This window comes from Tachysurus vachellii, chromosome 12 (assembly GCF_030014155.1).
Source record: "Tachysurus vachellii isolate PV-2020 chromosome 12, HZAU_Pvac_v1, whole genome shotgun sequence".
NCBI classification, from domain to species: Eukaryota; Metazoa; Chordata; class Actinopteri; order Siluriformes; family Bagridae; genus Tachysurus; species Tachysurus vachellii.
This window is the reverse complement of record NC_083471.1, coordinates 16,728,973-16,754,711: the sequence shown is the minus strand read 5'-3', so window position 1 is coordinate 16,754,711 and position 25,739 is coordinate 16,728,973. Positions and strand designations below refer to the sequence as shown.

The 25,739-nt window shown below is 37.5% G+C and overlaps 2 protein-coding genes across 2 annotated transcripts; one reads left to right on the top strand and one right to left on the bottom strand.

Moving 5' to 3' along the window:
• Positions 1–1,882: 1,882 nt before the first annotated feature.
• Positions 1,883–10,844, bottom strand: ptar1 (protein prenyltransferase alpha subunit repeat containing 1). The gene is made up of 7 exons (XM_060883391.1): positions 10,726–10,844; positions 9,094–9,263; positions 8,943–9,009; positions 8,448–8,552; positions 6,762–6,957; positions 5,433–5,686; positions 1,883–2,970 (listed from the first exon to the last, which is right to left on the bottom strand). The coding sequence occupies exons 1-7, from the start codon at positions 10,809–10,811 to the stop codon at positions 2,634–2,636; spliced, it is 1,215 nt and encodes a 404-aa protein (XP_060739374.1). The 5' UTR covers positions 10,812–10,844; the 3' UTR covers positions 1,883–2,633.
• Positions 10,845–10,900: 56 nt separating this feature from the next.
• Positions 10,901–16,849, top strand: LOC132854294 (cilia- and flagella-associated protein 95-like). Its single transcript, XM_060882588.1, has 6 exons — positions 10,901–11,012; positions 11,092–11,194; positions 12,343–12,452; positions 14,570–14,638; positions 15,325–15,388; positions 16,667–16,849. The coding sequence occupies exons 1-6, from the start codon at positions 10,978–10,980 to the stop codon at positions 16,847–16,849; spliced, it is 564 nt and encodes a 187-aa protein (XP_060738571.1). The 5' UTR covers positions 10,901–10,977.
• Positions 16,850–25,739: the final 8,890 nt, after the last annotated feature.

Sequence of the window (25,739 nt, the reverse complement as noted above, 5' to 3'; positions counted from 1 at the left end):
ATCATTGAGACTTCTGCTGCTTCTGAAGTTGGATGTAAATATTAAATGAAGCTCCAAATCTGCATGTAGTTTAAGCATTGTGCTTCTGCCATGTGATTGATTGGCTGATTGATCTGGGTCCTAATAAAGTGGTAAGTGAGGACATTAAAAGCATCCTTTACCAACTAGAAAATAATCCTCTATATCTTCAAATGACTGGAACCCACTTTATTGTCCTGACAGGAACATTGTCTAGGTTCAGAAAACAGAACCAAGAATTAAATGATTATATGCCTCGTCATAAGGACATTCTACCTTTCGATGCATTTGGTTGTAGAGTAAAGGAAGAATGGGCTTTATTGCCAGGCTATTGCACCACAGAGCAACATGGTTTGAGAGAAACACTCCGGGATGGGCATAGCAAAGAAAAGAAAAGAAAACAAAAACCAAAACAGGTAACAAGGTAAATAGCCCTAGATAAAGTTATACGATCATTATACAAGTATGGAAATGGAACACTTCATTTTGTATTGTCACTGTGCAACTGTGCAAATATTATTTCCTAAGACAAACTGTACACTTTAATTTACACAAAATGGAAACCCAGTCTAGACTTTAGTTAAATTAAAAATGTCAGTTTAGATTCTCCAGAATATTATTTTTAATCAGACATACAAGTTGTATCTGAAGAAAAAACTTTAAGGTGTTTAAGATATATTTAAGAAATTAAATGTGTTTTATCGTCAATATAAATCTATTCTCTCACTAGTAAATAGTTCTGATTATGTGTAAAAACTTAGAGTACATTTTCAAAATGACAAAAGCGTATGCTTTCCTACAAACAAACCTATACAAATGTGCCATAAATCACTGTTGCTTTACAAGATTGTTCTATTGAAAAGTTGAGAAGAGGCCAGAAATTTCTAATGCACAGCTAGCTCGACCGTGACCGTCTAAAGCCGGGTTTACACTGTGAGATTTCAGTGTCCTGTGAAAATTATAAAGTGTCACGCTGTACGAGATGATCCCATTAACATCTTGGTCGAATTCTATGACAGACAGCGAGAACATGCTGTTCTTGTCAGTTAAAATGATAAAGACCTGCGATTAAACAAGATTACTCAGTTCTGCTTACACCATCAGTCAGTGTGATCCAAGCTTGTATAAACCGAACCATTCTTCAATGTCAGCTTGAGGTTATAACCTTTTATTTTTTGTCTGTAATCATGTTTTGTTATTACCGAAGCTACTCCTGTGTCTGTAGCTGTACAGTGAGTTTCCCATAATCCTTTGCTAACTTCCTGTTAGTGGATTTGTATCAGCAGTCTCACACTGAGATTTCATATACATTAAACTGTTTAGTCTTTTTTATTATTATTATCATTATCATTTGAATGTCTTCAGTCACCATGGCAATGACTTTCCTGCCTGTGAGAACTTCACAATATACGTTGACAGATCTCAACCGTGCAAAGAACTCGGTTCACAAAAAGTGTGCCATTTTTGTCTAACACCGAACAACAAATCATACAGTGTAAACCTGGCTGATGTGTTTAGTTTTAATAAATTGCGATATGAGTGATCCTATCATGAAATTTATATCAATTCTTTGCATAAATATAGTTCAAAAGTAGTGTTAAAAGAGAAGCAGCATCTGTCAACCCAGGCCTGTTAAAGCCTTCTTTAGTGGCTGCAGAAAATAAGCACCATTGGACTTCAGCTTTGTAGCTTGTACTAATCACAACACCGTCCTCAATGGGCAGAAGAGTCAAGAAACACTCATACTTGATTGCAAATTCCCCTTCATTACGAAAACTCAGGCTACATAAAAGAAAAATTTAAAAAAAAAAAAAATCACTGTTTGTGCTTTAACACTGAGATTCTCCAAGAGCATGACACTTAATGGTTATGTATGTGATCTTTATTTTATAGTGTGATGAATGTGTCTCTAAGATCATGTAGCTAATTGTGAAGCCTGAGCCACTGCTATGCCTCTACATTAGAACAGAAACACACCTACAAATTGCACAGGCACTACCCATTTTCATTGTGTAATATTAGCACTGCTATTAAAAGTCTTAATAAGTATTGATCCCAAAGCGATCAGTCTACCATGTTTTGAAATGTTTCTGAGAAACTCTGTGATTGTGCTTACATCGTTAACTAAAGCAAAGTGCTCTGAAATTTGTTTAGACCTATACAGTTCAAAGAACAAATAACGGGAGAACAAGTAACCAAAACCTGCCTGCTCTTAAAGGAACAGAAGGCAGTGGGACAGGATCGGATTGAGCTCCGATACGTGCGCACAAGTCTCCCAACAGGAAGCGTACAACTGAAGGCAGTGTCATGAAGACGTCCTGCACTCGTTTAAATTGTGCAAAAATAATAAGAATAAGAAACTCATTAAAAACATATAAACAATGTAAAAAGTTTCAAACTGAAAAAAGAAAAAAAAAAACAGACCTGAGATATCAAGTACCTGAACATAAGCAGATACTGCAGACCAGACTCTGCCATGACTCATCACTTGGTTTTCATCATGAAGGGGAATTCACTTGACAGTCTGGCCTTCTTCAGGTGAGCAAGACTTGCATGGATGGTGCATGGATCTATCAAAAGTCACCCATTTCCATGTGGGCGAAGTATATCTTGAGCTACTGACCTATGACAGAGTCCAGCCACTTCCTGTATGCGTTGGCGAAGCGGCCTTGTTCAGGGTTACTGCAGCTGCTGAGGATACGCGAGATGAATGTGTGTTCAGAAGGGAGAGTGGGGCACGGTGGCCCTCGCTTCAGCCGTTTACTGTCCTGTGTGTAGCCTCCGTGCTTACTGCCCTCTTGTGTACAGTCAACATCCATTGCCTGGAAGCTCCTGTCTTCATCGCTAGGGTCTGAGGAGTCATTGAGGAGATTGTGGTTGTGGCTTGGAGATACAGGACCCAGCTCTTGACTGTGATTCCGCCAGTGGTGCCATAGATAGAACACATGCCGTCTGTTCAGGACAAGGAAAAAACACTTCAGTCTGAGATGCATGGAGATATGCATTATGCCATAATACAGGTTACTTGCTATTTAAATGTAAAGGATTAGAGATTAAAACAAAATGCATGCTGGTCTGGAAAAACCTTGTGCACATGATGAAGGTAAAGTAAATTTCTAGCATTAAAATATGCTTTTCTTTCCATCTCTAAAAAACCTTCCTATTGCCTTTTTAATTTGGTCCTTTAAACATTTTAAGTGCTCTTATGAGTTTTGATGTTGTTATGGTGCAGGACTTAGTGACAACCAGTAACCTGATACAAACCGAAATGATTAGAACTACATGTGTTTGGCTAAGGCATGTAACCCACCAAATCATAAGAAAAGCAGATTTAAGTAGCAAGGTTTTTGAGATTTTTAGACTGACTGCAGTTTCTTAAAGTGACTCCTTACACATGATTTTTGCAGCAGACAATCAAAGCCTCCCAGATATTAAGCTCAACATCTACCCAATATAATGGATATAAAGGAACAAAAAACGGCAGGACAGGAAAGGGCAGGGCAGGGCAGAGGAGACGAGAGAGGAGGGGAGGGGAGGGGAGGAGACAAGAGAAGAGAGGAGGGGAGGGTAGTAGAGAGGAGGAGAGGAGGAGAGGAGAGGACGAGAGGAGTAAAGAAAGAAAGAAAGAAAGCTCCTCAATGACCTATGGCTCTGCAGCACAGGACCATCCATCAGACTACAACACTGCACTATAAACACATCAGGCCAGTCTAGCAGAAGGCCAAGGACAACCTACTGGAGACAAAGTCACAGTGCTCATGCAGAGCACAGCACACACAGTGCTCAGACACACTCCAGCAGCACAGCATGCAGCTGGAAAACACATCCTACCTCATTGCCAATCCAGATGGAGGTTAATAAACAGAGCCACTGAATGGAACTGTAGCTAATGTGCTATGCCACATAATTGTTCATATTTAGAAAATCGGACAAATCCTCCAGTAAGACTTGAATGTGCAGGTGGTGGACTAAGACAGAAACACAGAGGCTTTGTTATGCTGTGTGAGGTATTTTGCTTTAGATGGAAAGGTCACTGCAAATCAATACAAAGTTATTCTGACTGATCGCCTCTATCCTATGATGAAAAGTTTCTATGCTGATGGGAGTGGACTGTTCCAGGATGAACATAGGGATCGAAGGCTCACTGAATGATTTAACCATACACTATAGCCTTACCGTCACCAGATCTCAACCCCTTGATCATCTAGGAGAGATTTTAGAGCGACGTGCTAGACAGCACTCTCCAAGACCATACATTTTCCTGTAATTTCTCACCTGTCTGAATATCAACAGCACTCAAAGAACATGTAATAAAACACCTACACTGAGTGAAGCGTTAGATGCATCGAAATAGACTGGCACCAAACCTGATTTACAGAGAGACCATGTCTCACTCTCATTAACCTCTGGGATGTATGGAACGTTCAGGTTAAGAAATAATCTAAAAGTATTCATACATAAAAATAAATAACTACAATATCTACATTTTTTTTGACTACCGTAATTTCCGGACTATTGAGCGCACCTGAATATAAGCCTCACCCACTGAATTAAAAAAAAAAAAAAAAATTGAACATAAATAAGCCGCAGGTGCCTACAGGTACATTGAAACAAATTAAAGGTAGGGTCTCCGATTTTTGAGAAATGCTTCAGAAAACTGAGTCGGAACGACAAACTAAAAATCAAAACAAAAGTGTAGCCAATGAGCAGAAAGGGTCGGGTCTTGTCAATATGCAGCGGAGAGTGTTCAGGGCGCATGTGACATTAGAAAGCGGTTTTAACACTAATATGGAGTATAAAAACAAAGAAAGAAAGTGAAGAAATGCTAAACGCTGTTACTAGCAAAACGCGGTTGTAGCTGCCTCTCTATATTACTACGATAGAAAAGTGGTGTTATTTGTGTAGTAACAGCATTTAGCTCAGGAGTTTTTGACTCGGGAAACTCGAATCTGTGAATATGCGGCCAAATTCCCGCTCCTTTAGTTCTCTCCAGTGCTGGAAAGCTGATCCTATATTAACAGAATCCTACTTCTTGCCTTATCGTAAGCCTTTCTTCGCTTTCTTTCTTTGTTTTTATCCTCCATGTCAATGTTAAAACCGCTTTCTGTAACAGTGTGAATGTACACAGTATATAACCAAAGAAAGCAAATTAATAAAGGCATCACAAATGGCATCAAATATCTGTCTTATATATAAGAAGTAAGCACAAGAAAAAAAAAACAAAAAATTAAAAAAAAAAAATGATAATGTTGAATTAAAAATATACTGATTTCATTTCACATAATTGAAGAAAAAAAAAAAAGAAAAAATATATATTTAAGTGATATGGGCACTAACATGCTAAAATACAGAGAATGTTAGTACATGTGCAGTCTGAAAGTAGAAAGTGTAAACTGTGTGCCATATGTCCTCACCTGTGGCACCACAGTGTCTCATGGCCGGGGTACGACTCGATGAGGTCAGTACAGACCTCTATCTCGTCATGGAAGAGCTGAGGGATGGCATCGGTATGGGGCTCTTCCACTGAGCTTCCTCTGTTAGGCTGCTGGACCTGACCCAGCTCAGCTAGCAATGCCTTGAGCAGGAACTGGCGGTAGTGAAAGCCGCTGTGGTCGGATACATGCATGGACACCCAAAGTTTCGTGGAGGAGAGTTCATCATGAAGAATCTGCACAGGGAAAGCACAGAAATTCTAATAATACATGCAATTAAGAGAAGGCTTTGGGTCAGTAAGAGTTGAAATAAAACTGAAATCACCTGAACTGACCTTTAATGATCCGTTTTGCATACAAAAACATGCAAAGAAAGGGACTCACTAAACAAGTCCCTATTACTAATGTGATAGATACCAGACAGCATCAATACTGTCCTTGCTATTAACCAATTGCTTTTAAAATACTGGAAGTTGTTTATGGGTGTGTGGCTTGTTAATAGCTGCATGCTTTGTTTAGTTTGAGCTCAGGGGCTTTCTACTGTTGCCTAATTTATATTCCCATTAAGAGTGCATACAGACAAATGGTCAAAGCCTTTCTAAGATTATTTCAATATTACATTTTATCATTTTAATTAATTGCGTCAATGGGGATGCCTCCACGGCTGACGAGCCTAGTATTTCTTGTTACTATTCTGTATGCAGTCAAACAGGAAAGAAGCTACTGAAAGAAACCTATTTCAGACAGATTTCAACCGATGTTCATAAACCTTTGTGAAAATGAGGATAATAGACTGACCAATGTACAGAGAAACAGATAACCTGAAACCATAATGCTACCACCACCTAGCTGCAGAGGTATAATATAAAAAAGAACTTAATAGTTTTTTTTTTTTTAAATGCACACTATCAGACATTGCACATAATAGAAACATTTTTAATGTTTAGTAATGTCATTGTAAAGACAAAAAGAGACCGAATAAAATGCAAGGCAGCAAGACTGGGCATTAACATAGCCATATAAAATCAAAAATAACATCGTAAAGTTGTTTCGTCACAACTGAATGTATTAGTCGCAGTACGATCATGTTCAGTAAATACAGTGAATCATTGGCCAAGTGTGTTGATGTTGACACACACAAGGAATTTGGTTCCAGCTGTTTGTGACTCTCAAAAGTACAGACATAAATGACATTATACTATACATTTAGCTTGGACTATACAAGACAAGACAAAACAGACTATACAGGACAATAAACAATATACCGTGTGCCAGCTGTTGTATAAGTAGTATACAGTTTGCCCACTGTACCTTCAGACTGCCTTTGGCCATGTGCTGCAGGACCCAGATCCGGTGCGACCAGGCGTTGTAGTTGCTGGGGTAACGGCCTGCGGCATCCGCACACACCTTCATCTCCTCGTGCACAGCTCTCTGTATCTGTTCACTGTAGTCACTCCTCTCATCAGCTCCACACGGCTCCTTCTGCAGCCTCTGCAGCACCCATCGCCTGTTACACACATACACCACTCAATTACTTATCTTTTTTAATTAGCCAGCCGAAACAAGCTATCAGAGCAGCATCTGGACAATAAATCATCTCATTCACATTTGTTGTGTTAACACATTAGGAGTGCAGTAATATCAAAATATGGGTTTGATCCTGAATATGAAAAAGTTTTTTTTTTTTTTTATATCTGTAGGGGAGCAAAAATGTTTGAAGGGAGCAAAGATGCTAAAAATAGGAACTTGCTTCGCCTCTCGATTCAATGAAAATGGAAAGTGTAATTAAAAATACAATCCTTTTTTTTTTTTAAACAAAGTGCTCATTGTGCTTAAAAAGTAAAAAAGAAATATATAGAATAATAATGATAATACAATAACTAATTATTTAATAGCAATTAATTTTCTTTTTAAGCATTGAACCAGATCAGTTTTCCTATCCTCAATGTAATATTAAACAGATGTGACCTACATTTTAGATTTTTATTCATTCTGCAGATGTTTTGACCCAAAGAGACTTGCAAGTGAGGCAGAATACGAGTTAGGCAGCAGGCTGAGCCTCTGAGAGTTATGCTTCCTGCTCAAGGGCCCAAAAGCGGCTCCATCAGCTCTAGTGTTTAAGCTCATGACCGCCTCATCACCTCTGAGCTACCACTCCCTTTAAATTCCCTTAAAAGTCACTAAATCTCAGGCAATATTTTTGAGCTAGTGCTGTGGAAGCAGAAAGTCGAGGTGATGCACCTCCCACGCACAATCCTAAGAACCGTGGACATCTGCTCAAAAATCAGAGGTGATAATATTAAAAATGAATGTTAACTTTGCAGGGGGCACGGTGGCTTAGTGGTTAGCACATCGCCTCACACCTCCAGGGTTGGGGTTCGATTCCTGCCTCCGCCTTGTGTGTGTGGAGTTTGCATGTTCTCCCCGTGCCTCGGGGGTTTCCTCCCCCGGTCCAAAGACATGCATGGTAGGTTGATTGGCATCTCTGGAAAATTGTCCGTAGTGTGTGATTGTGTGAGTGAATGAGTGTATGTGTGTGTGCCCTGCGATGGGTTGGCACTCCGTCCAGGGTGTATCCTGCCTTGATGCCCGATGACGCCTGAGATAGGCACAGGCTCCCCGTGACCCGAGGTAGTTCGGATAAGCGGTAGAAAATGAGTGAGTGAGTGAGTGAGTGAGTGAGTGAGTGAGTGAGTGTTAACTTTGCTTTGAAAATTGCATGCCTTTGGGTCCATTCAAGGATGAAGGACTGAATAAGTATTTTGAGATCTTTAATATTTTATGGATTGGCTCTTCTGACCTGATTTAGATGTACGCAGGGAAAGCAAATGGTTAAAGGACGGCTGCGGCGCCTTCTTTAACTGGGTCAGAAATTTATACATCTGAACTGATGTTGAATTAATACTGTTATCTGGACAATGCCGTAGTATTAAGAGAATAATCTTGCAGTTGTTGCCTGAATTACAAAAGAGGATGAAGAATTCAAATCAGCCTGACCTGTGTATCCATGTCTCTGGGCTTTTTGGATACTTGGTCAGTGCTAATTTCCCCAGGTACAGGTCCTTGTCTGGATTCAGCACTCCACACTGAATGAGCTCCTTTCTGCAAAGGACAGAAAATAAACTGACATTTAAAAATGAGTGCTTACTAGAGCACCACCTAATGGACAAGGCAGCACCTGAGGAATTTGACTTCTTTAACTGGAGAACACGTTTATATTTCCATCACAGTGGAGGGGTGAAGGATTTGAACACAGGTATTATTTATGAACGTGAATGACTTTCTATAAACGGTAGTCGGTAACACGGGCATTCCCAAAAAAGACAAAGTATATATATTTAAATAAAAAAAAGAAAAAAGAAAAAAAAAAAGAAACAGCCAGTACAGATCACTTAATCAAAGAGAACAGATAAAAATGACCGTGTTTGTACATATATTTCTATAAAATTTCTCTCTTATACATGTGTGTTAATGGAGACTTAGATTAATTACCTGACATTCCAGGCAGTGGTAAAGTCCGGGTTTAATAGCAATACTGTGCAGGTGATGTCAACTAGTGCTGTGTAGAGAGACAAAGCTCTGATTAGATCCTTGTCATGTACTGGTATTAACCAGGGAATATTCAAATAAGACATGGCCTTACTCTCACGGTCCAGCCACTGTTGTCGCTGCCGATACAGCAGCAGCTTGTTGTGCACGTAAGGCAATAAGAACTTCACGCACCAGCTTTCCACCCCAAGCTTATTCTCCACCAAAACGATGGGGCTTCTGTTGTACCGAGCCTCTGCGCACGGTATGAGACCAATCTCATCACTACAATCAAAATAAAACAAGGCATCATACATGGATCATAACAGTCTTAGGGTGCCTTCACATATGTAGCTCTTCATCTGCTTAACTCGAAACTTGCTGTGGTTTGTTTAGGGAGGTCAGAACACACAAAGCATTTGCACGAGGTTTGAGAACAAAATAACAAATCTGACAGTTTCAGCAAGGTGGTTTCAGTCTGTATTCCAAGTAAATTCTAGCGAGGTTCATTTTCACTAAGAAAGAAGTTTATCTCTGAATACATCCAACTACTGTAAGGGAATAAAACCTGCATTATTGGATGTGTCCAACCTTATCTCATAGACTGCCATCATGCACAAACTGAAGAAATGCCATGTGTTTGGAATGTTTTACATTATATAATAAACAACATAAACAGTTTTAAAAAAGTTTTGGCCATAATTATCTATTCATGTATATAGCAACAGCTCCGCCTTGTCTCCATGGTCTGGTCAGTTGTGATGGCAAAGATTTGCTTACTTTAAGAACTGCCATATTACTGACAATATATAAAAACAGTTTTAGTAGTATGTTTTTTTTTATTCAATAAAATCCTCAGACTTTAGAAATAAATTCATTGAGGTGAAAGTTCCTTTCAAATCTACAAATACAGGGTGGCTGTACACACACACACACTATAAAAACACAAAGTATATCAGATCGAACACATTTTGCAAGCGGATCCACTGAAATATTTTATAATCGTAACTGCAGGAGCCACTGACTAACTGATCTGTCTTGCCTTAAAGCATGCTGTCACACCTGTAACATGGCATCAGAAGCTCACACACACACTGCCAGGTTACGGCACAGATGTCAGCCTGTACCCACAGCGCAGATTGAATCATCCCTGCTTTTTTCTATGACCCAGATCAAAGCAGAATCTTCTCTGGCACATTTACAACCATGAGACAGAGAGAGAGAGAGAAATGAGGACTTGGGCCAGTCAGCAACATGAATTTGGGTTGCCTGAAAAAATACATGAGAGGAAAATCACCTCAGTTCAAATCCACATTAAAAGAGTCACTTCACTGATATAACAGGAAGGTCCTTTACTTTTAGTGATGGCAGAAAGAATATACAGGCTGTGACAGATATGAATAAAGCAGAAATCTCTCCCGAGTTAGACTTTGATTTGAAATGTCAACCAGGTGACAAGTTTTTTTTAAACCAATATCAGGTGTTTTATAACTACAGAAGAAAACACAAACAACTTGTTCCACAGTTAAAGGCAGGACGCAGGACACAGTTCAGCTAAGGCTCTCATTGTGTGCAGCTAGCTTAGCATAGCTAGTGTTAAATACACCTGTCCACCAAACAGCTACAGCTAACTAGCTAGCTAGCTAGCTCAAAGTAGTAGTTTACCGGGTTACCAAGGCAACAACTGTGCATTGGCGTCATAAAGCAGGAAAAAACGACGAGTAGAGATGAAACCATTAATACATACATGGCAGGGTTTCTCTTAAAAGCGTTAGTGATATCTTTGACAACTCTCTGGACCAAGACATCCACCTCCTCTTCCGACTCGGCCATTTTCAGAGCGCGAGTGACATCAGCACGAGTGACTCAACCTCATCCGGGAAACCGAGCATTCAAGCGCATGCGCAGACAATCGATTGACATGGCAACAGCCAACGCGTCATTAGAAACGCTTTATTGAATTGTATCTGGATATCAATAAGGATTAAATCGGTAAAGTATGAATTACAGCAGGAAAACGTTGATTTCAGACTGGTGAGTGTTATTTTAAAATAAAGAAGGAATAAATAGTGCTGAGTAAAAGTGCTGAAATAACAGTTCATTTATTTTAAAGGCACAAAAACAGGGAGTCAGAACCAAAAGACTGTGAATGTCGTGATGGACAAAGACAATTACACAAGTCAACATACAAACATTTTGGCACACATACGGATGCAGTAAGTGCTGCTTGTACTGAGATCCTATGTTGATTGTATTGACTGATATATGATTGTTAAGCACATTTTTATTAGTAACATTAATAACTTGTGTGTTCAGATTATTCCCAGAGATTTCATATAATCTTGTCAGTAACACTTGATCAAACAAGATGACATTTGTTGTCATCAGGCATTTCTTGGGGCACCGGTTCTATTACACATTACTGAACACTTCAGATAGACATTACTTAGCTGTCACCCTTATCCAGAGTGACAATTTATTTCAATTTATACAACTGAGCAATTGAGGGTTAAGGGCCTTGCTCAGGGGCCTTGCTCAGGAGCCTTGATCAGGGGCCCAGCAGTGGCATCTTGGTGGACCTGGGATTTGAACTCTTCTGGTCATTAGTCCAACACCTTAACCACTAAGCTACCACATCCCCCCGTTCATCTATTATCACTATATACAAACAGAGTGTCACTTAGGAAATTTTGAAATGTTTATTTGGAGAAATACATTAAGATTTAACAACAAGGGCCATATTTAAATGGAAGAAAAACTGCTTTAAAGCAGTTAACTACTAAATTAGTACTCTGAAAGCAATAAACAGTAAAATAATATTTTTTAAAAACATTGTAACATTTAAAAATAAGGAAATAAGAAAATATTTTTTATATGTAAAAATTATAAATTATATATATATATATATATATATATATATATATATATATATATATATATATATATATATACTTTATACACTGTAATGCATGTATATATACTAATATTCTATGAATGCACAATAGTTTAAATATAAATAGAAGACAAAATTAACTTTAAGTTTTCCATGGGAAAGTATTAAAAAGTGCAAAAAACACAAAGTTAATGAATTCACAATAAATATCACCTTATCATTATGATATAAATGGCCCAGTCATGCTTTCAGGTAGTAACTGCAGGACGTTTGCTTTATCACATGACAGCAATTGAAGTACAATGCTTGTGTCCCAGAAAACTCAGTCAGATATTTGTATTCTTTCATGTGCAACTGTCTAAAAAATGTGTTACATTCATATGCTTTTATTAAAGAGAAAAAATTCTATAGCAACTAAAGTTGCTGGTGGGCTTTAATGGATTCTTTGGTTAAAAATCTGCTTTTTAACAGGACTGGAGAACAACAACCCAAATTGCTCAGTCAGAGAAAGAGCACAAGGCAAAGAACCCCACAAAATCAATGGTGCAGGCTGACTATTTCCACTCCTTGGTGTTTGACAGGTAAATCAGTCCTGTCAAGTTCTCTCATGAGGATTAACGTAATCTAATATCCGTTCACAGTCCCATCATGTTTGCTACTCTGCTACACTCCCCATGTGGACCTTGCCAGGTTTTTCTTGCTCTCAGACTGTCTGATCTGACTCAACAAAAGCTTGATAATTTGTAGCAGTGGCTCATGACCATGGATTCTAGTGGGACAAGGCAAAATAAATAATGACAACTAGGAAAAAATACTGTATAAGTGAAATGTTTCAGCATGATATGAATGAAAATCTGGACTAATTCCAGCCTTTTCCGGATGATTTTGGACATACTGATGACACATATATTCTGTGTACAGTCATCTACACACAGTCATCCAGCATAATAAAGAAGAGCTGCTTTTTTTTATCAGCTTTTGCACACAGGCAGACATTATGTAATTCCCCTTTCCCTCATTCAGTCTTTGCAATAGATCTCACAATAAACATGGACACACTATTTACACTTTTAATGATCCTTTTTTTCGCAGACATATATTCGATTTAATATTTCAGGTTTTAAACTTGCACAATTTGGCATAAAAACACAACATTTAGAAACCCTGTCATTAATTGTCCTGTCCTCTCCTCCACCACTGAAAAGATTACAGAGTAAGAATAGGGCTCCACTATTCCCCTTATTTACCCATTTTTGAACACTAGGTGCAATAATAACTATGTGAAGCTAAAAAGGGGCATGAGTTTGCTGCAACATGGTTGCACAACTACTAGAAAGGTGAGCAAATCAACAGAGCATCAGCTAATATGTCAAATACCAACATTCTATTAAAATTGTAGTCATAAAGGAGGTAATAAATATATAAACAGAATGTATTAAAATGTATGGAGTAGTGAAAAAAAATCATTTAAATGTTTGTTATGCATATGGTGGCTGATATATATGCTACTGATCAGCTAGATCAGGTGTATCGTGTGTATTTACAGAGTCTGTTGGACAGGTGGGGTTTGATTTAGTGTCATCTCAACCCAAACTCCTCAGGTTATTTTCTTCCATGCTGTAATGCTGTTACTGCAAACATCCCAGTCATCATAAACACAAAGCCTGGTCTGTCTCCTTAAATTAGGATCTTAAAGAGATCAGATTAAAAGCAACATATCACTCAACAGAATACCAAATGTTTGCATATGGATAATAATTCCTCTTTAAGGGGTACAGTATATATCACAAAAGTTTGAAATGCTCTCAGTTCACCCTGACTCCAATAAATCTGTGTCTTTTTCGTGTTACTGCTGTTATTAGAATAAACACATTCATATTTTTCAAAGTTTGAAGAAGTCTTTTTTCCACTCTTACAATCCCCAGTTAATGAAAGAACATCCTCTAGAAATCCTCAAAAGGCCAGTAAACAGTACAAAGGATGTTCTATCTGATGTCCTCAAAACGAGCTAAGATAACAAGTCTTTCCTCAGCATGTAAGAGAAGCCTCTCAGTGTCAGAACATATGTAGGACAGCAGACTTAACAAAATAAAAAAGTTAAAGAAATATTTTTACATCATGCGGAAGAAGAAAATTTGAATTATTATTATTATTATTATTATTATTAGTAGTAGTAGTAGTAGTAGGCATATTAATAATAATTAATATTATTATTGGGGGCACGGTGGCTTAGTGGTTAGCACGTTTGCCTCACACCTCCAGGGTCGGGGTTCGATTCCCGCCTCCACCTTGTGTGTGTGGAGTTTGCATGTTCTCCCTGTGCCTCGGGGGTTTCCTCTGGGTACTCCGGTTTCCTCCCCCGGTCCAAAGACATGCATGGTAGGTTGATTGGCATCTCTGGAAAATTGTCCCTAGTGTGTGAATGAGAGAGTGTGTGTGCCCTGCGATGGGTTGGCACTCCGTCCAGGGTGTATCCTGCCTTGATGCCCAATGACGCCTGAGATAGGCACAGGCTCCCCGTGACCCGATAAGTCACCGTTTAAGTCACCGATAAGTCAATTTACCGTTCGGATAAGCGGTAGAAGATGAATGAATGAATATTATTATTAATTATATTTATACAAATAGTAAATAATAATATACTGTATATGTCCATCACACAGTCCTTTGATTTAATTCAAATGTTGGTTTTCTCCAGAGCAACAGGGACATCAGACACAGATCACAAATCTGTCCTATCCTGCTCTCAATCAACCTGTAATGACTAGTAAGTAATAGAAATTCATACAGTACTTTTATTATTGTTAGACTCTTGTTAATGTTAAAATACAGTTTTTCTAAAATGAGCGCCCAATTTTGTAACTGATGAGAAGCCTGTTTTTACTATGATGCCCAGTAGAGGGAAATAGTGATTTTGTTATTCATTGCAATAATGAAAATGTAAGTATCTGTCTGTAATGCCTATATGTAATTTAAATGCATTGTCTTATATATAACATGATTTATACTTATGATGCATATTCTACGTTATAATACAAATGATGTACATTCTAATATTTATACTTACTAAAAGAAGTCACAGATTACAGATTTCTTCTTAACATTATCCACTGAACTAAAGCATCAGCAAAACTTTATTCAGTTTCACTCACTTCAGTGTTTCTTGGGACTTTTATTCAGATTCTTTCAGTAAGCACACTGATATTTGAATATCGTATGAGGGTTTAGTTCTCACAAAATAGTCATGAAAGAAATATCTGATGAGCTAATAATTTAATTTTCCAACATAATACACTAGTGGTGATGAATATTATTTGCAAAGGCTCAAGGGTTCAGTCGGCTTCAGGTTAATATCCCAGGCTGATCAGTAACAGATATGCCTTTATAAAAACAGATAACTATAACAACATTACAGGATCAGACTCTAATGCCACTGTATACGTCTTATTTCAGTGAGTTGCTTACTACATATTCATTGGATTATACATATCCACCTCGTGTTACCTCCAAGCAGGCAGTAAGTATGAAAGCAGTTTACTGTATACATTCAGTATATATAACAGCATTATTCATTTTGTTAAGAGTTTTATTTGATTTAGAGATCAGATCAACCCCTAGGCTGACAAGCTATATTTCTTTTGGCAAAACCTGAATTGTACCAAAAACACTTTGTTATACAGAACTATTTAAAAGACTCACTACAACATTTGCTACTGCCTATTTAATTAATCATGAGGGAGTGTTTTTAGTGTTTTTATTGCAGAGAAAAGAGGCTATTGAGGTTGTTAACTATTTATAAAGCTTCCCTGATATAAGTAATAACAGGAACTAAAAGTTCCATAGCTTTAAATATTACTAGTACTATTATAATGATCTATAAGTAATAGTTCATTATAATAATAATAATAATCATAGTTGCAGCATACAGTATTCCAAGCAAGAATATGATCATAGAAACTGCTTTTTAAGTTTTCATTTTCTAACAAAAACAAGTGATATACAGAATATTTATATAATCAGTATACTTATATACTTATCACAATTACATTCTCATGCATATAGCTCTATGATGTTCAACAAAAGAAAAAAGCACCAGAACATACAGAGTGTAAAGGTGTAGGCTATTTTTGCAACATACTCCATATCGTCCATGATGCGTAAATCCAAAGGAACATTTCCCCAGAGTTTTAAGTTGAAAAACAGTTTATTTCAAATACACTGCTTTAAATGCAAGCAACTGAATTTGGGTAATAAACATGTTAAATGCTTTAATATACTGTATAATGCAAATTACACCTTTACACTATAACAATAAAGGCCTTAGGATGAGATAGATGTAAGAGCATGTCTAACCAAAGCTCTCCTTATGTAGCTTCATGCTGGACATTGGAGCAGTGAAGGAAAAGGTTATTCCCTTTATGGTGCTTTATGTTTTTTATAAAGTTTCCCATTTTCATATGTGAACTGTGATCAAGCAGATCTTAGGCTCCACATAGTTTACTTTGAGTTGCAGTTACTGTAATGTATTGACTGAAGAATTCATGGGAAAATGGCATAAACACGACGACTCCATGACGGCTTTAGATCACCTTATGTGTGCTTCACATAAACAGGATTTGATCATTTCAGGAAAACATGGAAATTGGTGTCTGTGTTAATCTGCACTGCAGATGCAGAACATAGACCTTAGGTTGAATAACCTTGGCACATTCATTTATAATATCTAAAATAGTTAATGCTGAATATAATTGAGTAGTTTTCCACAGTCATAATTAATGATTTTTTATATTCAAAGATTCAAGCCAATGACTCAATGGACAGGAAGCTGGATTTCAGAAGACGGCAGTCTCAGTTCACTGACGTGGCAGATCATCGGCGGTTGGGACGGAACACCTGGCAGGACTTTAATGATGTGCAGGCTGTAGTCCATGGAGTGGCAAAATCCCTGTATAGACAAATAAATCTTTCATGCCCATAGGGATAACTTCCAATTCTCATACCTTCTTTTACTTGTTTTGGATTTGGTAGAGCAATAATTAAAAGTATGTCCTGCTTATGTTTTTCTTTTTATCATTTATAATTTGAATTATGGAATGTATGGATAAGTCATCTACACCACCCATCATGTCCCACCACACACAGAACCTATTTAAACGCTGTATGGGCCGGGTTATTGCTGGAATTTGCTTTCCTTTTCAATGGAAACTAATCAAATAAATTTACACTACACTGCTATACCTGTTGCTTCCATAATCTGTTTAAGCTGAACATCATCCAACAAAGCTTGTTTATTCATGCATACATTTTAGTGGCTTTGTGCCATGTTTCCAGTGAGATTCGGCCCCGCTCAGCAAAAAAAGAAAAGAGTTGCTCACAGCTATGCTACACAGCAGATGTAGGGATTAAATTAGCAATGCATCATCTTCTTTCCTGCATCTTCTTTAGTTGGAACGGTTGTTACCATGGCTGATGTGTTGGGCATCAAGAAACACTGCATCATGTTGCTTTGCCGGTTATTGGTTTTCTTTTTTAAGAGAATGGCTCATACCGTTATAGGGAGAGCAACCACACAAGCCTGACTATCTGTTACTCACCCACACAAAGAACAGTTTGAGCCAAATGTTTAAAGTTTGCCCTTAATGAACACTAACAAACTGGTATTTTAATAAACCAGTTGCAAACTCACAAGTATCTATATGTATATTTTTACCAAGTAATTAAAATTTCTGTTTATGTCACATTTTAGTGCTTTTTTGAGTACCACATTGTATTCCACTTATTCAAATATGTCCTATATTTATGTGTTCTCTGATGTTTTTATTCTTACCAGAATTCACATACTTTCATAAATTAGCCACACTTCCTATCACAATGTGTATTAATACCAGGATAGTCATCCAATTCTGAGGTTTATTCCATCGATGGTATCCATCATTAATTTTTCATCCTGAGATTTCTTTAAAGCAAATGAGCTTTTACTCCTAATGAGTACTGTAGCTGAATATGTGAATCAAACCGAAAACCTTATCCACCTACTCACATCTCTGAATTTGTGGCAATTTAAACACCAGGCTGTGGCAGTGAAGCTAAATATTTCAGCCAACTGCGGGCAGTCAGAATGGAGGCAGGCAGCAGTTTGGTAAGAGAGCAGACTGGAAACTTTTGGAAAGGGCAGTCTGGAATGCATGGGTGCTATTGTTAGTGTTAGATCCTTGGCTCACAGCTCAGAACGTCACATGACATCCCCTTAAGGAAGCTATTTTAGATCTCCTGTAAGCAATAAATGCATAACCCATAATTATTATGATTCCAGCACAACAATGTACACAGACTTCACTTTGTCTTTCAAGTTAGATTAATTGTTAGTATTATTAGTTGTTTAAAAGGTCAGATGTAAGTGAAGACCTGACAGTTGATAGAAGGGATATATTTAATGACTGGAAAAGAGAGGTAGAACAAGCCTCGACAGTGCTTGACATAAATAAGTCATGTAATGACATCCTTTGGGATTTTTTTGGGATGATGTCATGGGTTTGTATTTCAGGACAAGTGGTGGTGTGTTAAATGTGTTTCCAATATTGAGTGTAGCAGCTTTGTCTGACAAACTGAAGACATAATGCCATACTTACTGTACGTGTATGGCAACTCAAGTCAGTTTGTATTGTATTGGTAAAACATCAGTTCATAAAAAATCAATAAAGTTGAACTTTACACATGACTACATGGTAAGTAAATCATGTAAAATACAGAATACAGGTTTTTAAGAAAAATGTACAGCATATAAAAGACTATAGAATAAATATAAAGGCTTAGAGACACCATATAAAGACTAAATGACAACAACAGTGTACGATATTTTATGGGGCAGTGCAGTGCTGGAGGTAAAGGATGTGATATGTTCACTGTTTTGGGACAGCAATGTGTAAACTAGTAGTTAGTTATATCTGTAAGGTCTAATTAGTCTTGATAATAAAGCATAATGGAAGTCTAGTTGTTATTAAATCCTATCTAATTATCTCACTCACACACAGCTGTATTATAAACAGTTTATAGGTGACCTGGAGCCAGTCCCTGAAACACTCCAAATTTCATCCTGTATGAGATATCAAGCACACACATTCTTTCTAATCTGGAAGCAATTTGGAAGCCCAATATGACCATAAAGAGCACATGAAGAGCAAAACTCTGCACAGAGAGTAGCCCAAGCTCAGGATCGAACCCAGGACTCCCACCTTAACAAGTAAAGGTTGTATACAGAATTATGTTAAATGTGTGTAATGAGTATATAAATCCAAAATTACACATATGAATCTTCAGACATCAAATTCAGTTATGCATTTGAGGTGGTTTATCTAAAACATATGTAAGGGTGTCTCAGTTAGTCAGTTATGTGAGTCTGGTGCAAAATTCCACACTTGTACAAATAACCTGGAAGACACATTGAGCAATTGAAACTGTGGCCTTAGCAAATTGTACTAAATCAGTGAGAAAACCAAAAACTGACTTCCTGTACCAAAATGGTTGATTGTGCTGCGATGGCCACCAAAAAATTCATGAACACGTGCAGGAATATTGGACTAAAGAAACTAAAGAAAATCAATGAAAAAGAAAAAAGGACTAAACTTACCTAATGCAATTTTAAGCCTATTTTTCTTGAACAACTTTGGCACACACAGCTGAATGGAGCTGAATGGTGCACCTTAAAAACTGATTTAGGTAACTGTGATACTGCATGGTTGAATAAATGTCAAATACTTTTAGAAACAGAAGGTGTATCGAATGTCTTTTAGCTACTGTAATATTTGCACAAGGTATAATATGAGATTTACTGTTCCAGTCCTCTTTAAGGTTGCATAACAAATCAGTAAGTTTGTTGAGCTGTATAGGCACAATGCCCAGAGACACAACAGATTAGATTGAATTACTAGAAAGATAAATAACATTTCTTTCATTGTGATCTTTTTTGCTTATATTTTTAAGTACTAGGTCAAATAGCTCTTTTTTTAAATTTATTTATTTATTTATTTATTTATTTATTTATTTATTTTTAAATAAATGACATCTCTTTGTAGTCATGGTAACTAGATAGCTGGGATGAGGATGAGGGGATGAGATGAGATAAGAAAATAAGTTCCAGCTGTAGCCCTTAAAGCTGACTATCAGGAAAATGAGTGCTTGCTGTCTAAGGCATATGTCCTGTTCTCTTGTGCTTTGGCTTCAGTGCAAAAAAGTTTCTTTGCTTTAGTGGGAGATATGCGGTATGTTTTCACACTTTCTTGGCCAATAGCCTGAACTCCCTCTGACTTTAGAGCTTATATTTGGTATACCTTCATTGTGTAAAAAAAAAGAAAAAACATGCTTTTTAATGCTTTTTTCAGTCAATGTACACATCAATGCCTCATTTGTTCTACTTAAGAATTAATATAAATATGCCTCGATCAGTCGACTTATTATTTATTTATTTATTTATTTAGTTAGTTACTTTTACAGTGGCTTCATATAAGACTGTAAGATATTAGATGGCTGTTACTATATAGTGGATACATACATTTTATATCCCTGGCACACAGTACATGTATTACTAGTGAGCATGCAAGAGAGAGAGATGTGTTCAATAACATAAATGCAGCCATCTATAGTATTATCAAAACTGCGAGTTTTCAAAAATGTGAACATTTTTGACATTAAAAGGACACTCAATACTGTCTTGAGTTACACTATCATTTTGTATTAACATTTTTGCCAGTATTGAAATAAAATGCAACTGTGTGGGTTTGAATACAAAAATAAATATCAAGGTTGTATGATTGTGTTGAGTTAGTTGTTTCCACCCTATTTTCCCACAACAAGACACCCTGGAGTGTTTTATTCCTCTTATACCACAGCACACAGATGACACCTATGTTTATGATATTATTCACGTTATATTATATTATTTACATTCATTATATGTATGTTTACATTTACTAAATACACATAACACACCATATTATTGATCTTTTATAGCTACTAATGTTGGGGAGCATGTGTAAGGTAAGTTTTGTCCAGTATGTACTTTTTTTAAACTCTTGTCTTTCTGTGAAGGCTTTCCACTCAAATTTGGAGAGTGGTTATAGGGATTTGTGTTCATCCAGCTACAAGAGCATTAGTGTGGTCAGGCACACAGTCAGTGTTCCAGCTTATCCCAAAGATGTTCAGCGGTGTTAAGGGAAGGACATCTTCGACTCCAAGCTCGCTTTGTGTACAGAGACATTGTCATGCTAGAGCAGGTTTGAGCCTCATATTTCCCAATGAAGGGAAACTGTAAAGCTACAGCATGCAAAGACATTCTGTACAACAGTCTGAGGAAAAATCACATATTTGTATATATACAGTATTTACTCTCTCATGGAGTTGTCAAAATAAAAATAACAGCATGTGAAGTAAAAAAGGAAACTGGAAAACAGACAAAATGTCTTTCTTGTCAGGGAAGCCGTCCTGAATTTTTTGTTTTATGTATTTTAAGACATCTCTCTGTGAATGAGCAGTGTGTTAATGTAAACTCATGATTTAAATTACGGTCTAAGGCATGCTATTGTAGAAAAATAATCAGTTCATTTTGACACCATCAGAGTTAAGAATTCAAAGGAAACAACGTCATATTCTCAGGTTATAAAGGAGAAAGATCTTCATATCCTGACTGGTGTGATCTGGATAGCACAGAATTTATCTTCCACTAATCCCTCCATTTTCATTTTTGGGGCTCCAACTTAAACACAGGCTAGCTTAGTGCTGATCTCTGCAAGTAGCAGTGGTGAAGAGAGAAGGCTTCCTGACTGAGAGAAAATTTACAGAACACTATCCAAACATAGCCCCTGTGTCGCAAAGACAGAGGAAAAGAGACCAAAAGTGTGTGTGTGTGAGTGTGTGTGTGTGTGTGTGTGTGTGTGTGTGTGTGTGTGAGAGAGAGAGAGAGAGAGAGAGAGAGAGAGAGAGAGAGAGAGAGAGAGAGAGAGAGAGTATTTATATATGAGAAATGCATCTTTGGATCTTTCTCCTAAATTATTGAATGAGAATGAGATTAATCCTTGTGAAACAAAATGTTTTTCTCCAACAGCACTATTTATAACATTCACAGTGTGTACACTGTGTTTGTAGTATTTTGTGATACTATGAAATAGTTCCACAGAAAGTAATTACATACTGTATGGGTCTTCAGTGGTAGGGGTTCTAAAGAAGAAGAATCATGTACGTTCATTCATTCCTCAGTAAGCTCTTTACCCTGGCTAGGGTCACTGTGGATCCTGAGTCTATCCTTGATGATAATGAGCCAGAGGATGGAATACAGTCAGGATGAGACAGAACAGAATGCACACACAGTCATGAAATGAATATCAGAATGTCTACCAGAAATTGGAGAACCTGGAGGAAGCATACAGTAAGGCATATTACAACAATATAATGCAATACAACTGAGTTATGACAAGCCACAATAATTCAGTGTTCAAAAAAGAGTCCCATTTATTTTCTAAAATTAAAAAGATCATTTTTTCAGCTATTTAGCATAAATTATGCATAGAATACAGATAAGTGTTTTATGTTGTTTTAGTTAAAAAAAAACACTTGCTGAATCAGGGACAGTCATTATCCTGAATAACATATAATGTTCAGACACACTAAATAAGTCAGCTCAGCATTTACAGTAGCAGCTGCTTTCAAGAGGATCAAGTTTTTTCCTCCAACACCAATATGTTAACAGGTGTGCATATTAGTATGGTCGAATCACGCCTTGGAAACCTATCTCTAGCATAAAGCATATTTGTCCACATGCATATGGAGCTACTGTATTCTCTGAAGCACAGACAAAATGTATTTCAGTTCAAGTCTTTTTTTTTTCACTCTGCTTTTCCTGTAGACTCAGCTTTTGTTTTTTTTCCAGTACTGCAGAGAAGGCTGCCAGCTCGAAACATCTAGCTACCACTTTTAAAGAATTCTTTTCACTTTTTAAGGTGAAGCAAATATCCTGCCTTGCACAAATAAAGAGGCATATTGAGCTCAAGTGATCCTAAATGAATAAAAATGAAGATTTGAGGTAGGCGCAGGCGACTCTGGAAAATCTAGTCATCATTTATATCAATTCTTGGCTGCTATTAATGAAAAAGCTTAAGAAAAAAATGTAATGAACTAACATAGAGGATGTTATTGAGCAAAATACTGCTGAGGCCTGAGGAGAACTGAGGAGATCCTGGAGCCATAAGCTACACACAGCAACACACTTGTTTAAATTTTACCTTAACTGGGCTGTAGATAAGTTTACATTCTACAAGAATGGCTAAGCCAACTTACGAGAGTCTGTTAATGAAAATGCCTTGCTTTTCTGCCTGAGAGCAAACATGGGCAGCGTCGGAATGCTCATGTTTCCATTGGAGTTGAGTGTACTGGTTTACACTTATGTCAGAATAAATCATATCTACACTGAAACAAGACGACATAATGTTGCTTTTACTGCCACTCGATCATGCTATGAGACTACTTAGGGCAAGGCTGTGCTGTGATTTTTTTTTTTCTGCCATGCTTTAATGCCAGTTTCAGCATACAGCCCTTGTAAAAGCCAAATGCTATGATTTGTTCCATGACCTCACCCAAATTGTTACTGGCCTTTGAAGAAACAACAAAAGTAGTAGCTAATGCTGCAAGCCTTTTGGATCTTATGTTGTGACACATGAGAGAAACACGTTGTGTGAAAAGAGAAGACTCATACTTGGGCTTTGACATTATAATCTGCATTAATACTTAATTGATTGAGTGCATCAAATTATTGCTTTCAGCTAAATATTTAGTGTAACCATAATGCAGGTTTATTATAACTCTAATGGTTGGTTTTCTAGACTTTGTTCTAGCTTATTGCATTGATATGCTATCCCTGACAAGCTTAAAAATGATTTATGCTAAAATCTTATTGATTTTACACTGAATTAGTGCATTATGTGTGCATAATTAGTGCATTGGAAATTAAAAGAAGTTACATGCTGCAAATTACACATACATCAAATGGAAAACAGACTAAACTAGAACCTTGAGGATCTATAATAATAAAATCATAATTTGAGACACAAAACCTGGAGAACAGTGGCAGCTAGTGGTTTGTAAAATATGGGGGAGCACAGGTGTCTCATAGGTAGAAAAACAATCAGATGGACAAAATAAGGAGTGTCTAGCTATCTACCTAAATTTCACTGAAGAACATAGTGGCAACTAAACAGATAGACCTATAAATAAACCAAAGGAAATCTGAAACAAATGCAAATAAATAAAATATGTCTTTATTTAATACACTTTTTTTAATTATTACACCAATAAATGTCTAACATGATTATCATGGTTACTAACTGACTTCTGAAGCTCTGAGCTCTCTGTCTGTTTGTCTGTCTGGCATCAATATAAGTTTGAGATGTCAGACATGTACATTACTGTTTTAGAAATTAGCCGTTTCTTATGAGGTTCTGTCCCTTTGATCAAGTAGGACAAATAAAGAGTGCACTGCCTAATAAACACTCCATTCACCCCAAAGATGCTGACATGACCCAAAATTACATATTCAAAACCTGTTGTCAAATGCATGTTAATCTTTCCTCGCATTAAATTACACTGTACTTGAATCTGCTAAAGAAGCTAGGCTTTACTGGATTACTATCAGTGGCATGGCAGGGGCTTCAAACAGGATTTTCACACAGGCTTTACCCTCCACTGTTAAATTAATAAACACTATGATACTGCAGGGGGCATGGTGGCTTAGTGGTTAGCACGTTCGCCTCACACCTCCAGGGCAGGGGTTCGATTCCCGCCTCCACCTTGTGTGTGTGGAGTTTGCATGTTCTCCCCGTGCCTCGGGGGTTTCCTCCGGGTACTCCGGTTTCCTCCCCCCGGTCCAAAGACATGCAGGATAGGTTGATTGGCATCTCTGGAAAAATTGTCCCTAGTGTGTGATTGCGTGAGTGAATGAGAGTGTGTGTGCCCTGCGATGGGTTGGCACTCCGTCCAGGGTGTATCCTGCCTTGATGCCCGATGATGCCTGAGATAGGCACAGGTTCCCCGTGACCCGAGGTAGTTCGGATAAGCGGTAGAAAATGAATGAATGAATGAATGATACTGCAGATTAGATATCTGATCATTTTATTTGCTAAAAATCACCAAGAATGCTGAATAGCAGACAGATATTGACATTTAAAAAACTGTATGTGGCCAAAGGGCTGTGGAAACCTGACCAACCCACTAATGTGGTTCTTCTCTGATCTATTGCTACAGAGATTATAACACACTTGATTTAGATGTCTTTTTGTACATATACTGTAGGATTACTGTTTCCTTTCCCCGGGGCTAATGGACCCGTTCCAACATAAAAGTCCTTTTCACAAAGTGAGCTCTGTCAAGTCATGGTTGGAATATTTTTGTGTCCTGAACAGAGCCCTGACCTTAGCCCACTGATCACCATTGGGACGAATTTCAATCTTATACAACATCAATCCTTGGCTGAATGAGCACAAAATCCCCATTGACAAATGACAAAATGTAGAGGAAAGCCTTTTCAAAACAAGGGGAGTTTTATTTTTTATCAAATGTTAGACTAAGCTATATGGAATAGGATGCTCTTATGGTCAGGTGTCCAAATACATTTGGCCATAAGGTGTAGAACCATTTCATTGCTACATTTTAATGACATTAATAAAGCCGGAATTGTGTAACCTCAAGACAATCTCCTTTTCTGCAGAAGTAGGATGTAGGGGATGTGGTAGCCTAGTGATTAAGGTGTTGGACTACCGATAAAAGCCCAGGTCCATTATCTGCCAATGTTGGGCCCCTAAGCAAGGCCCTTAACCCTCAATTGCTCA